Source organism: Pimephales promelas, chromosome 22 (genome assembly GCF_988280905.1).
Source record: "Pimephales promelas chromosome 22, fPimPro1.hap1.1, whole genome shotgun sequence".
Classification (NCBI taxonomy): Eukaryota; Metazoa; Chordata; class Actinopteri; order Cypriniformes; family Leuciscidae; genus Pimephales; species Pimephales promelas.
Genome location: NC_142790.1, coordinates 5,743,087 through 5,753,686, shown reverse-complemented (window position 1 = coordinate 5,753,686; position 10,600 = coordinate 5,743,087). Strand labels below are relative to the sequence as shown.

General features: G+C 39.4%; 1 protein-coding gene across 2 annotated transcripts; it reads right to left on the bottom strand.

Moving 5' to 3' along the window:
- Positions 1 to 632: 632 nt before the first annotated feature.
- LOC120475801 (phospholipid scramblase 1) lies at positions 633 to 9,623 on the bottom strand. Of its 2 annotated transcripts, none has more exons than XM_039666519.2 (7): positions 9,485 to 9,623; positions 8,852 to 8,935; positions 8,363 to 8,405; positions 8,035 to 8,255; positions 7,084 to 7,245; positions 3,610 to 3,768; positions 633 to 1,507 (listed from the first exon to the last, which is right to left on the bottom strand). In XM_039666519.2, exons 2-7 carry the CDS (start codon positions 8,927 to 8,929, stop codon positions 1,478 to 1,480), a joined length of 693 nt encoding a protein of 230 aa, XP_039522453.1. In that variant the 5' UTR covers positions 8,930 to 8,935; positions 9,485 to 9,623; the 3' UTR covers positions 633 to 1,477. The 2 variants fall into 2 exon arrangements, with proteins under 2 accessions (XP_039522453.1, XP_039522455.1); XM_039666521.2 differs by having other exon boundaries at positions 8,852 to 8,931; positions 9,485 to 9,588.
- Positions 9,624 to 10,600: the final 977 nt, after the last annotated feature.

The following is a 10,600-nucleotide window of genomic DNA, read 5'->3' as shown; positions in this document are numbered from 1 at the left end:
TATTTAAGAATGTTTAGATATTTATACTGGAAAATAAGACAAAAATATAGAGTTGGAAATTATTATTATTATTTTGTGTGTGTGTGTGTGTGTACACATGCATATATTCCCTAAGTTACCCAACAAATACCATTTCAATTAAGGGTTTATGCAAGACATCATTTTGTGTTGTTGTTTTTTATGACAAATTCAATCAAAACATTCAATTATAATTAGTGACTGAAAATAACAGTACATCGGCTACACAATGATTAGATGTGTGTAGTTTATAAAATTATGTTTAGCACTAGATATAACATATATATATATATATATATATATATATATATATATGAAGAGTTCAGATGCAAAAGCCTCTAAATGCCATTTGAAATTTTCTTCTTTAATGATGATTTTTATCAAACTTGTATATTTAAGTTCAGTAATTTCACTTAAATAACAATTAATAGGTAATTATCATTGCCATTTAAGTGAAATCACTGAACTTAAATATACAAGCTTGATAAAAATGATAATTCTAGAAGAAAATATTAAATGGCACTTAGAGGCTTTTGCATCTGAACTCTTCATATATATATATATATATATATAATATACATAACATTTTAAATAAAACAAACATAAGAACAGTGTCTTGTTAGAAATACCTTCTATTAGTCAGACATAAACTATAACAGGCATTCATGTAGCGTCATGAAGATATGCCTAAATTGCAAACCTGAGTCATAACAAACATTAACACTTAATAACAATGAATATCTTACCTAGAGAACCTAAAACATTGACATTTTATATACTTACAGTAAAGATCAGCATTGCCCTCTTCTGGAGAATTTGAGTACAACGAAAGAAGTTCTTTAAAAAAACAATCATATTTATAAGCTTATTGTTGACACTACAAATTAAACAAACAAACAAACAATATATAAGCAAATTAAATAACACAATAAATAACAAATTACTACATTCATGAACATTTTGAGCAACAGTTTAGCTGTTTGCATGCAAAATATATGTTTTTGTGAATTAATCAATAAAACTAAGAGTTGAAAACAGTTTAACAATAAATTATAATTTTGTGTTGTAAAAGATAATACTGGTTGTACTAGTACTGTTGATAATACTGGTCATTCAGTGCAGGTATTACAGCAGAATTGAATATGCATAGTCGTACTGACAGCTCTTAAAGGAACATTTCACTTTCTGTTCTGGGGGGGGGGGGTTGAACTATTCCTTTAAATGCCATTCATAGCATGAGTTATTTTATTAATCTATTTATTAATGTTACGTGTAGATAAAAATATAAAACAATGCACTTTAATCGGCACAACCAGTTCTATCACACACCTGAAGCTATTTTCATTCTCTAAAAGCACCGTTATTCCCTTTATATTCACATGCATTTCATGGGGTTTCATAGAAGGTAAACATCTCTCTTCACCCATTTCCACAGAGCAGGACACCCTCTGCATAGCAGTTAGTTATTCGACTCAAAAAACATGAAGTCCTGAAAAAAAAAAAAATGAACATAAATGTCTTTACTAACACTTTCTTGGCCTTTCTCACACAATACAAACCATATCCTCCATACACTCAGGGGGTGGAGATAGGTGGGATTTGGGGTGGAGTAAGGGATGAGGGGGTGGAGATGGGTGGGTTTGGGGGTGGGGTTAGGGATAAGAGGGTGAGATGGGTAGGATTAGGGGTGGGATTAAGGATCAGGGGGTGGAGATGGGTAGGATTAGGGGTGGGGATCAGGGGGTGGGGATGGGTAGATTAGGGATCAGGGGGGTGGAGATGGGTAGATTAGGGGTGGGGTTAAGGATCAGGGGGTGGGGATGGGAAGATTAGGGGTGGGGTTAAGGATCAGGGGGTGGGGATGGGTAGATTAGGGGTGGGGTTAGGGATCAGGGGGTGGAGGTGGGTAGATAAGGAGTGGGGTTAAGGATCAGGGGGAGGAGATGGGTAGATTAGGGGTGGGGTTAATGATCAGGGGGTGGAGATGGTAGATTAGGGGTGGGGTTAGGGATCAGGGGGTGGAGATGGGTAGATTAGGGGTGGGGTTAGGGATCAGGGGGTGGAGATGGGTAGGATTAGGGGTGGGGTTAAGGATCAGGAGGTGGAGATGGGTAGGATTAGGGGTGGGGGTAAGGATCAGGGGGAGGAGGTGGGTAGATTAGGGGTGGGGGTAAGGATCAGGGGGTGGAGATGGGTAGATTAGGGGTGGGGTTAAGGATCAGGGGGAGGAGATGGGTAGATTAGGGGTGGGGTTGAGGAGATGGGTAGATTAGGGGTGGGGTTAAGGATCAGGGGGTGGAGATGGGTAGGATTAGGGGTGGGGGTAAGGATCAGGGGGAGGAGGTGGGTAGATTAGGGGTGGGGTTAAGGATCAGGGGGTGGAGATGGGTAGATTAGGGGTGGGGTTAATGATCAGGGGGTGGAGATGGTAGATTAGGGGTGGGGTTAGGGATCAGGGGGTGGAGATGGGTAGGATTAGGGGTGGGGTTAAGGATCAGGGGGAGGATATGGGTAGATTAGGGGTGGGGTTAAGGATCAGGGGGAGGAGATGGGTAGATTAGGGGTGGGGTTAAGGATCAGGGGGTGGAGATGGGTAGGATTAGGGGTGGGGGTAAGGATCAGGGGGAGGAGGTGGGTAGATTAGGGGTGGGGTTAAGGATCAGGGGGAGGAGATGGGTAGATTAGGGGTGGGGTTAAGGATCAGGGGGAGGAGATGGGTAGATTGGGGTGGGGTTAAGGATCAGGGGGTGGAGAAGGGTAGATTAGGGGAGGGGGTTAAGGATCAGGAGGTGGAGATGGGTAGGATAGGGGTGGGGTTAAGGATCAGGAGGTGGAGATGGGTAGGATTAGGGGTGGGGTTAAGGATCAGGAGGTGGAGATGGGTAGGATTAGGGGTGGGGGTAAGGATCAGGGGGAGGAGGTGGGTAGATTAGGGGTGGGGTTAAGGATCAGGGGGAGGAGGTGGGTAGATTAGGGGTGGGGTTAAGGATCAGGGGGTGGAGATGGGTAGATTAAGGGTGGGGTTAAGGATCAGGGGGAGGAGATGGTAGATTAGGGGTGGGGTTAGAGATCAGGGGGTGGAGATGGGTAGATTAGGGGAGGGGGTTAAGGATCAGGGGGTGGAGATGGGTAGATTAGGGGTGGGGTTAAGGATCAGGAGGTGGAGATGGGTAGATTAGGGGTGGGGTTAAGGATCAGGGGGAGGAGGTGAGTAGATTAGGGGTGGGGTTAAGGATCAGGGGGAGGAGGTGGGTAGATTAGGGGTGGGGTTAAGGATCAGGGGGAGGAGATGGTAGATTAGGGGTGGGGTTAGAGATCAGGGGGTGGAGATGGGTAGATTAGGGGTGGGGTTAAGGATCAGGGGGAGGAGATGGGTAGATTAGGGGTGGGGTTAGGGATCAGGGGGAGGAGATGGTAGATTAGGGGTGGGGTTAGGGATCAGGGGGTGGAGATGGGTAGATTAGGGGTGGGGTTAAGGATCAGGGGGAGGAGATGGGTAGATTAGGGGTGGGGTTAGGGATCAGGGGGAGGAGATGGGTATTGGCCTTTCTCACACAATACAAACCATATCCTCCATACACTCCAACTCACAATGAGAAAGCAGGCTCCGATCATCACTGCCTTCATTCTCACATCAAGATCCATAGGGAACTGTATCCCAAAGTTGTCAGAATCCGTGAAAGCCTCTCGGAGAAGTCCTGTCCATTGTTTGCTAATCTTTCCGATGCCAACTTCATCCATGGTGAGAATCTAGACAGAATAATATGATTTTCAATTGTACTTACAAGGATAGTTCACACAAAATTGAAAAACCCACATGATATTCCAAACCTGTATGAGTTTCTTTTTTTTGATGAACATAAAATAATATATTTTGAAGAATGGTGATGGTCAAACAGTTGACAATCCTTCAGAACAACCGAATCAAGCGCAGTTTTTGTGTGTGTATAGATAGATAATGTATGAAAAGTCACAAAATCTTATTCCACTGAGATGAAGGGAACCTTTTTTTTTTGTTAAGTAAAAGTCGATTGGGGTCGTATAGACCCCATGACCCGATTGAGGGCTACGGTAAAATAAACAACAAAAATGTAATATTACGTGTACATTTTAAACAAAATTTTGACGCTCCCCAGTTGACTTGCTGTACATATTACATACATATTAACTTATTCTACTAACCCTAACCTAACAGTCCACTATAGTCTACTCATACTCTAATAAGAGTTAGTTGACATGTAGTTGCAAAGTAGAATGTCTAAAGTGGACTAACAATTTCTATTTAAAACATTATCTCATAACATTATTTATGCCACTGTAATTGCATTCATGCCACCTCTGAGCAGTGCTTAAATACATCTAGATGTGGTTTGTGCCACTGCAGTGCAAAGATGGCTTTTGTTGATACTGATTTGATTAATAGGGTTAGAAAAACTTTGTAAAAATGCACCTGAAAATGAATTGAAGAGGGCAAATATTGACCCTTAATGGAAAAGGTGTGACTGCAGTCTCAGTGAAAGAGAGGGGGTATATGCAGAAGGATGTTAAATGCCTGAGTGGTACATCACTCTAAAAAGTTTGGGAACCACTGATCTCCTGAATAACAGTTCCCCCTAGTGGGCATTTATAGACAGAGCCAAAGTGCAGACAGAAACGGAATGGCAGGAAATTACTAAAATGCATGTTTGAGCTGTTTTAACTGAACGCAACTTGCACTGACATATGAAAAAATGTAAATTAATTTCAAGGAAAACTGGCATATCAACTTTTTTTTTTTTCCTTCAAGATGCACACCAGTAATGTTAAATGTCCTAATCCTAATAGGCCTAAATCCTGGCTTATTCTAAACCCTGTCTATGAAACCAGGCCTATAACAAAAGTTTTTATGATTATCTTATTTTTATATTTTATGATTAAAATTAGCATACATTAAAGATGCAACAAATAATACAATGATGTAGAATTACTTTTAATTGAAAATAATGTAAAAAAAATCTTAATAATCCTAAAAATAAGCTTTACTGTATGTCCTCCATGCAAAAAAATAATTTGTATTGTTTTTCTGATACATCAGTCTCAGTTTGCCAGCCTAAACAAAGCTTTTAAGGGAATTAAAGGGTTAGCTCACCAAGAAATGAAAATTCTGTCATAATTTATTAACACTCATGTCGTTCCAAACCCGTAAGACTTTCTTTCATCTTTGGAACACAAATGAAGATATTTTAGTTGAAATCTGACCCTCCATTGACAGCTACACAACTACCACTTTGACGCTTCAAAAATTTAAAGGGGTCATGAACTGGCTTTTTAAATTTTATTATATTGTTGTCTGAGGTCAACTTATGACGTTCACTTGGTTTTGCATTCAAAACCATCAAAAGGAATAAGTAATAGGCTATTTTCTACCCTAGTATTGAGCCTATGTCAAAAACGCTGGGTTTTTATGGGAATCTCGCACTGAAGACTTGGAAGTAAACGCCCACTGCTGTGAGTGGATAATAGTTTTGCATATTATAATGAGTTTCGACTCACCCGTCGATGCACGTGGGGGAAATTGTTTTGAAAACGTCCAATGTTGTAAAATGGCAACCGGAATGATTCTCCCATACATGTTCGACCCAGAGTCCGTGTGTTGCACAATTCCTGTCAGATCCAATATAGACGGCCCAGCACCGTTCTCTTAATCGGTCTACAAATCCAGTCTTGTTTACAAAACAATCCTCAGTGTAATAAAGCGAACAGACGGACGATGTTTTACCTCATCAGCTGGAACGTCATTAAAAATAAAGTTTATCCATGCAGTCCTATTGGAATCCAGAGGAAGCTTATGCAGCGACTGTCTTTTTCCACATCCAAGCACTGCACAATATTTATTGCTCGGTAGCTCAATCCAGTATGTCATCAAGAGGTAGGCATCTATGTTATTTAGCTATGCGTGTAATGTGAGAATTGGCGTGCGGGGCTAAACTGGCGTTGATCTTCTTCTGCGGGGGTGGTGTTTTATCCTCTTTGACGTCATAGTTCCCCACTTTGAAAAACGAGTCGTTTGCTGGGGCTGGTGTCAATAAAAGCTTTTATTGGACTAACAAGGACGTTTTCAGTTCTGAAACTTACAGGATATTCTTATAATATGATGACCTCTTAGATGTCAAAAGATTTCTCAGTTCATCACCTCTTTAATATCGTTGACGTTTACCACAAATGATCTGAGTTGATGAATGTTTATATGTGAATAAAAGCCAAAATTCTGTTCATCATATATAGCAGTAGTGTCTCTTCAGAACATGTGGACTAAACCGCTCAATTCACATGGATTAGTTTATAATCTTTGTAACCTTTCGAAGCATCAAAATGGTACTTGCGTGCCGTGGCTTTCAATGTGAGGGGCAGAAATCTCTCAGATTTCATAAAAAAAAAATCTTCATTTGTGTTCCGAAGATGAACTTAAGTATTACTGGTTTGCAATGACATGAGGGTGAGTAATAATGACATAATCTTAATTTTTGAGTGAACTGTCCTTTTAAGGGCTGTGTGATACAGATATCATTCATTTTCAGTGAACGGTAGAAGTATTTAGTGTCAGTGAGCATTTTTTTTTAGTTTTTGATCAACTTTTTTTAGTTAATGATCTGTAAGAATGGATCTTTATTAATACCAGTCATTGATTCGAGTAACTTTTTTGACATTTGTTTATAAAGCGTTCTATTTCTACAATATATGGTGTAAAAACGTCTTAGTGCTGCCCTCTTCAGGTTGAACGGTTGCTACTGCAGTTGAATTTTCCTATTGGATGTTCCGCACTTCGTGACGTACGCAGGTTTCAGCTCACCACGCGAGCTACGTCCTTGGCAGTATAAAAACCATCTTGTGTCGTCAAAACGACTGTAGGGAGTCAGGAATTGGAATTGTGAGTATTGAAAACGAGCAGGATAGAGTGTTTTAGCAATTTATCTCCGCTGGGGTCAGCCCACTTTTTCAGCATTTTCAAATATTGCCAGTGGGTGGAGTCAGGCTCTGACCAGGGGTTTAGTTACCCTTTAATCACAAATGTTTGAGTTGATGTACCTCAAAATCCACGTCTGGCAGGCAGCTCCAACCACAGAACGGCCCCTGGAGCTTGAGAACTGGCTCTCTGTGCTCATTCTCTATAGTGAACTTGGGGAGGAAAGGGTGCCATTGCTGTAGAACATATCCCACTGTGTTCCCTGGAGGAGCCTGGATCTCCAACTGAGAGAGAAAAGGAAAGGGTGAAAAGAAGGAATCAACAAAACGGTTTCATTAATAATAACTATTCTGGCATGTTCAACGTGGTCTATATCAAAGCAAACGACATCTGCAAACAAATGCAGCACTTCTCATAACTACAGTTGTTATCAAAATTATTCAACCCCCATTGTAAACCAGGTTTATTGGAAAAACGTTCAGCCGCTTGCAATGAACTAATCAAACAAAACCAATTGAAATAGTTCAACACAACAAATGTTTGAAGTTGTTTCGCCAAATTCAACTGAAAATGCAACTTCTAATGACTTCTGCAGTCTAAAAATGATTCAACACCCTGAATAGAAACCCTCACAACAGCAAAAATATGCAAAACAGGTGTTGTCTCAGCAAGGAAGCTGAAGCTTGGGTGTCATTGGACCTTCCAACAGGACGATGGTCCCAAGCATACCTCAAATTCCACAAAGGCTTGGTTGCAGAAGATTCTACATTTGGCCATCAGAGTCACCTGACTTGAACCCCATAGAAAATCTCTGGTGGAATTTAAAGAAGGCGGTTGCTGCACGCAAACCCACGAATATTACTGAACTGGATGCCATTGTTCATGAGAAATGGGCTAATATTCCTCAGAAACACTGCCAGTGTTGGTTATCTTGCCTGCGGCAGGTTATAACAGCAAAAGGATGTTCTAAATACGCAAAATGCTTGTCATGAAGGGGTTGAATAATTTTTACACTTTCAATTACAACTGCATATTCGCTATTCAGAGACAATTTAGGCTTCCAGGCAGATCACCTCTTGCAGACAACATGGGAAGCAGCAGGACATGCATTTTAGAGGACGGTTGACTGTGATGATTTCCTGTCCGATGTTATCGAGGACACGGATGTTAAAGGATCTCAGCGGGCCGCAGCACTGGCGGGTGAGACAGTCGTTCTCTTCCACCGCATAAAACACGTTCTGACCCATGGAGTTGCGGATATCATATTTATTGTTGCTCTCGAAGCCTGCCAAAGCTGCATAAAACACAGAAAGGACTCTTTATTGTTAATGAAATATAAAGTATTTCTATTAAATTACCTATGCATATATAGGTTTAGGGCAAAAATAGGTCCATCTGTACCTTCAATAAGCTCAACTTTCTGTTTAATAAGAAGTTGATCTACCTGAGAAAGTAGGAAAAACAGGTTATATAGACATATCCACATTTCTAATATATATACAGACACACACAGTACAGTACAGTATAGTACATTAGTGGCTAAAAGTGATGTCCAGTCATATTTATATTTAATTAATATGAGGAAAGAACAAAACACAAAAACTTAATGTATTTTTATGACAAAATTGTTTAGAAAAAATGCATAGAAAAACAAAAAGAGCACAGTAAAAAGCATACATTGACTACAACATAATCAGTATTTTGTCAATTTGGTATGTTTTATTGTGTTATGACAAACAAAACAACTCGACTCGAGGCACAGCTACACAATAAGCTTTTAATAATATTTGAATAAAGGGTGAATATTTACATTTTGCCACAGTAGGCCAGATATCAAGTTTTGACTTGTACTATACATCTTCTTTTTTGATATTGATTCTGTTATCTAACCTGTGTCAGGTACTCTAATCCCGGTGGACAGCCTGGTATTCCTGGATTGGGAACCATATACATATTCATAGGTTGCATGGCTGCCTTATCATCGTGGTGAAGATGAGAAAAGAAACATTTGTGTATTGGTCAATACGGCTTTAGCACCAACTACAGGTGGTTCATTGACAATAAACAAACATGGACATGAATTAAAATAGACCTGCAAATTTTTCAGTAATTCGAAAAAAAAAATGCTTTTGTAACAAACAATAATACTTTTCAAATTCATACATAATAATCATAAAATGTTCCCAGAAGAGCATCATTCATTGAGAAAAAAGACAGTAAGTCATCGAAATCTGAACTAGATAAATATATGAGACCTAAATACTAAAAATATTCGTGTATTGAATAGTCTGGAAATAAGAAGCAAATTATGTCGTAATAAAATGATTGTAATTTAAGAACATAACAGCAAGAATCACAGCAGTGTATGTCATTCCGCGCGTGCGTTCAAGCCTCTTCTGCCTGTAGTTGACCAGATTTATCCCTCGTACATATAAAAATCAAAAGTATGCTTTATAACCAGCATGACGCTTTCAGATGTGTTAAATATAACTGCACGAATCTATTTAAAAGATCAAAACTTACCTGCGTCTTGTTTTGATAAGGAATATAACGGGCTGACTTAGGAGTCTCCCATATTAACACCACATCCTATTGGCTGGCATAATGCTCGCGTGCTCTCTAAACCAACCCGTGGTTTTTACGTCATCACGCTTTAGTCGCGATTTCCCGGAAGCGAATTAACAAATCCTACTATGGTAAAGCCTTTTGCCAATATAATCCTTTTACTGTCAATGAATCTAATAAGGAGACTATTTTTCATTTATTTTATCACTGTATTTATACACACACACACACACAAAAAAATAAAAAATAAATAAAAAAAATGATTTGGAAGAATGGTCTGATTTGGAAGAATATATAATCACAAAATTGAATGTAAACATCAGAATATTTATGTTATACTTTAATTTTTGTGGTTTGCCATTTTTTTTTGTTATACAGCTGTTTATTATCCTTGGAAAATACCATATTCACAAATGTAAATGGTCTTATTCACAACCTTGTTTTAAGGCATTCCATTTGGACTTTAAATTATATTACAAAACAATAGAAAGCATGAAAAATATGAAGGCTACAAGAACATTTCATCTCCTGAAGGAACTGCATTTTTTTTTTTACCCTTCTATAATTATATTAATTGATGTATTATTATCCTCTGGTCTGTACACTGTTGATTTAATTTTGTTGAACAGGTTACAGTGTCTGTAAAAAAAAAAAAAAAAAAAAAAAAAAACTATGGTAAAGCCTTTGGTCATGAATATTAACTGCGTAAGATGTGACATGTACTATCTGATTGGCTCAGAGAAATACGTTTGCAGATGACGTATGTAAGTGGGCGCGTGGCCGCTAGCAGAAAAGAGAGTAGATGCCGTCTATGGTAGACCCTCATAGATAGCAAAACCTATGCCCTATCGACCGCGACTGCCTTAAGTTTGCGCTGAGGAGCCATCTTGGACCAGTCACTCACACACTCTAGTGTAATCTGTTTGCCAGATGCTATGATGCTAGCTGTCAGCTCATTTAAAGAGGCTACATGCTGTTTTCCTGAAATTTAAATTTGCGACTGACACCTGTGGCCAAAAAACAGAAAACTGCTCTGCTCTTCCTTTCTGCTCGCTCTCGCAGCGCGCGCTCGTA

Coding starts and splice junctions, on each gene's coding strand:
- LOC120475801 (XM_039666519.2), bottom strand. CDS start 8,929: ATGCAACCTATGAATATGTATATGGTTCCCAATCCAGGAATACCAGGC. Junction 8,406..8,851: donor GATTAGAGTACCTGACACAG/GTTAGATAACAG, acceptor CTACTTTCTCAG/GTAGATCAACTTCTTATTAA. Junction 7,246..8,034: donor TCCCATGTTGTCTGCAAGAG/GTGATCTGCCTG, acceptor TTTCTCTCTCAG/TTGGAGATCCAGGCTCCTCC.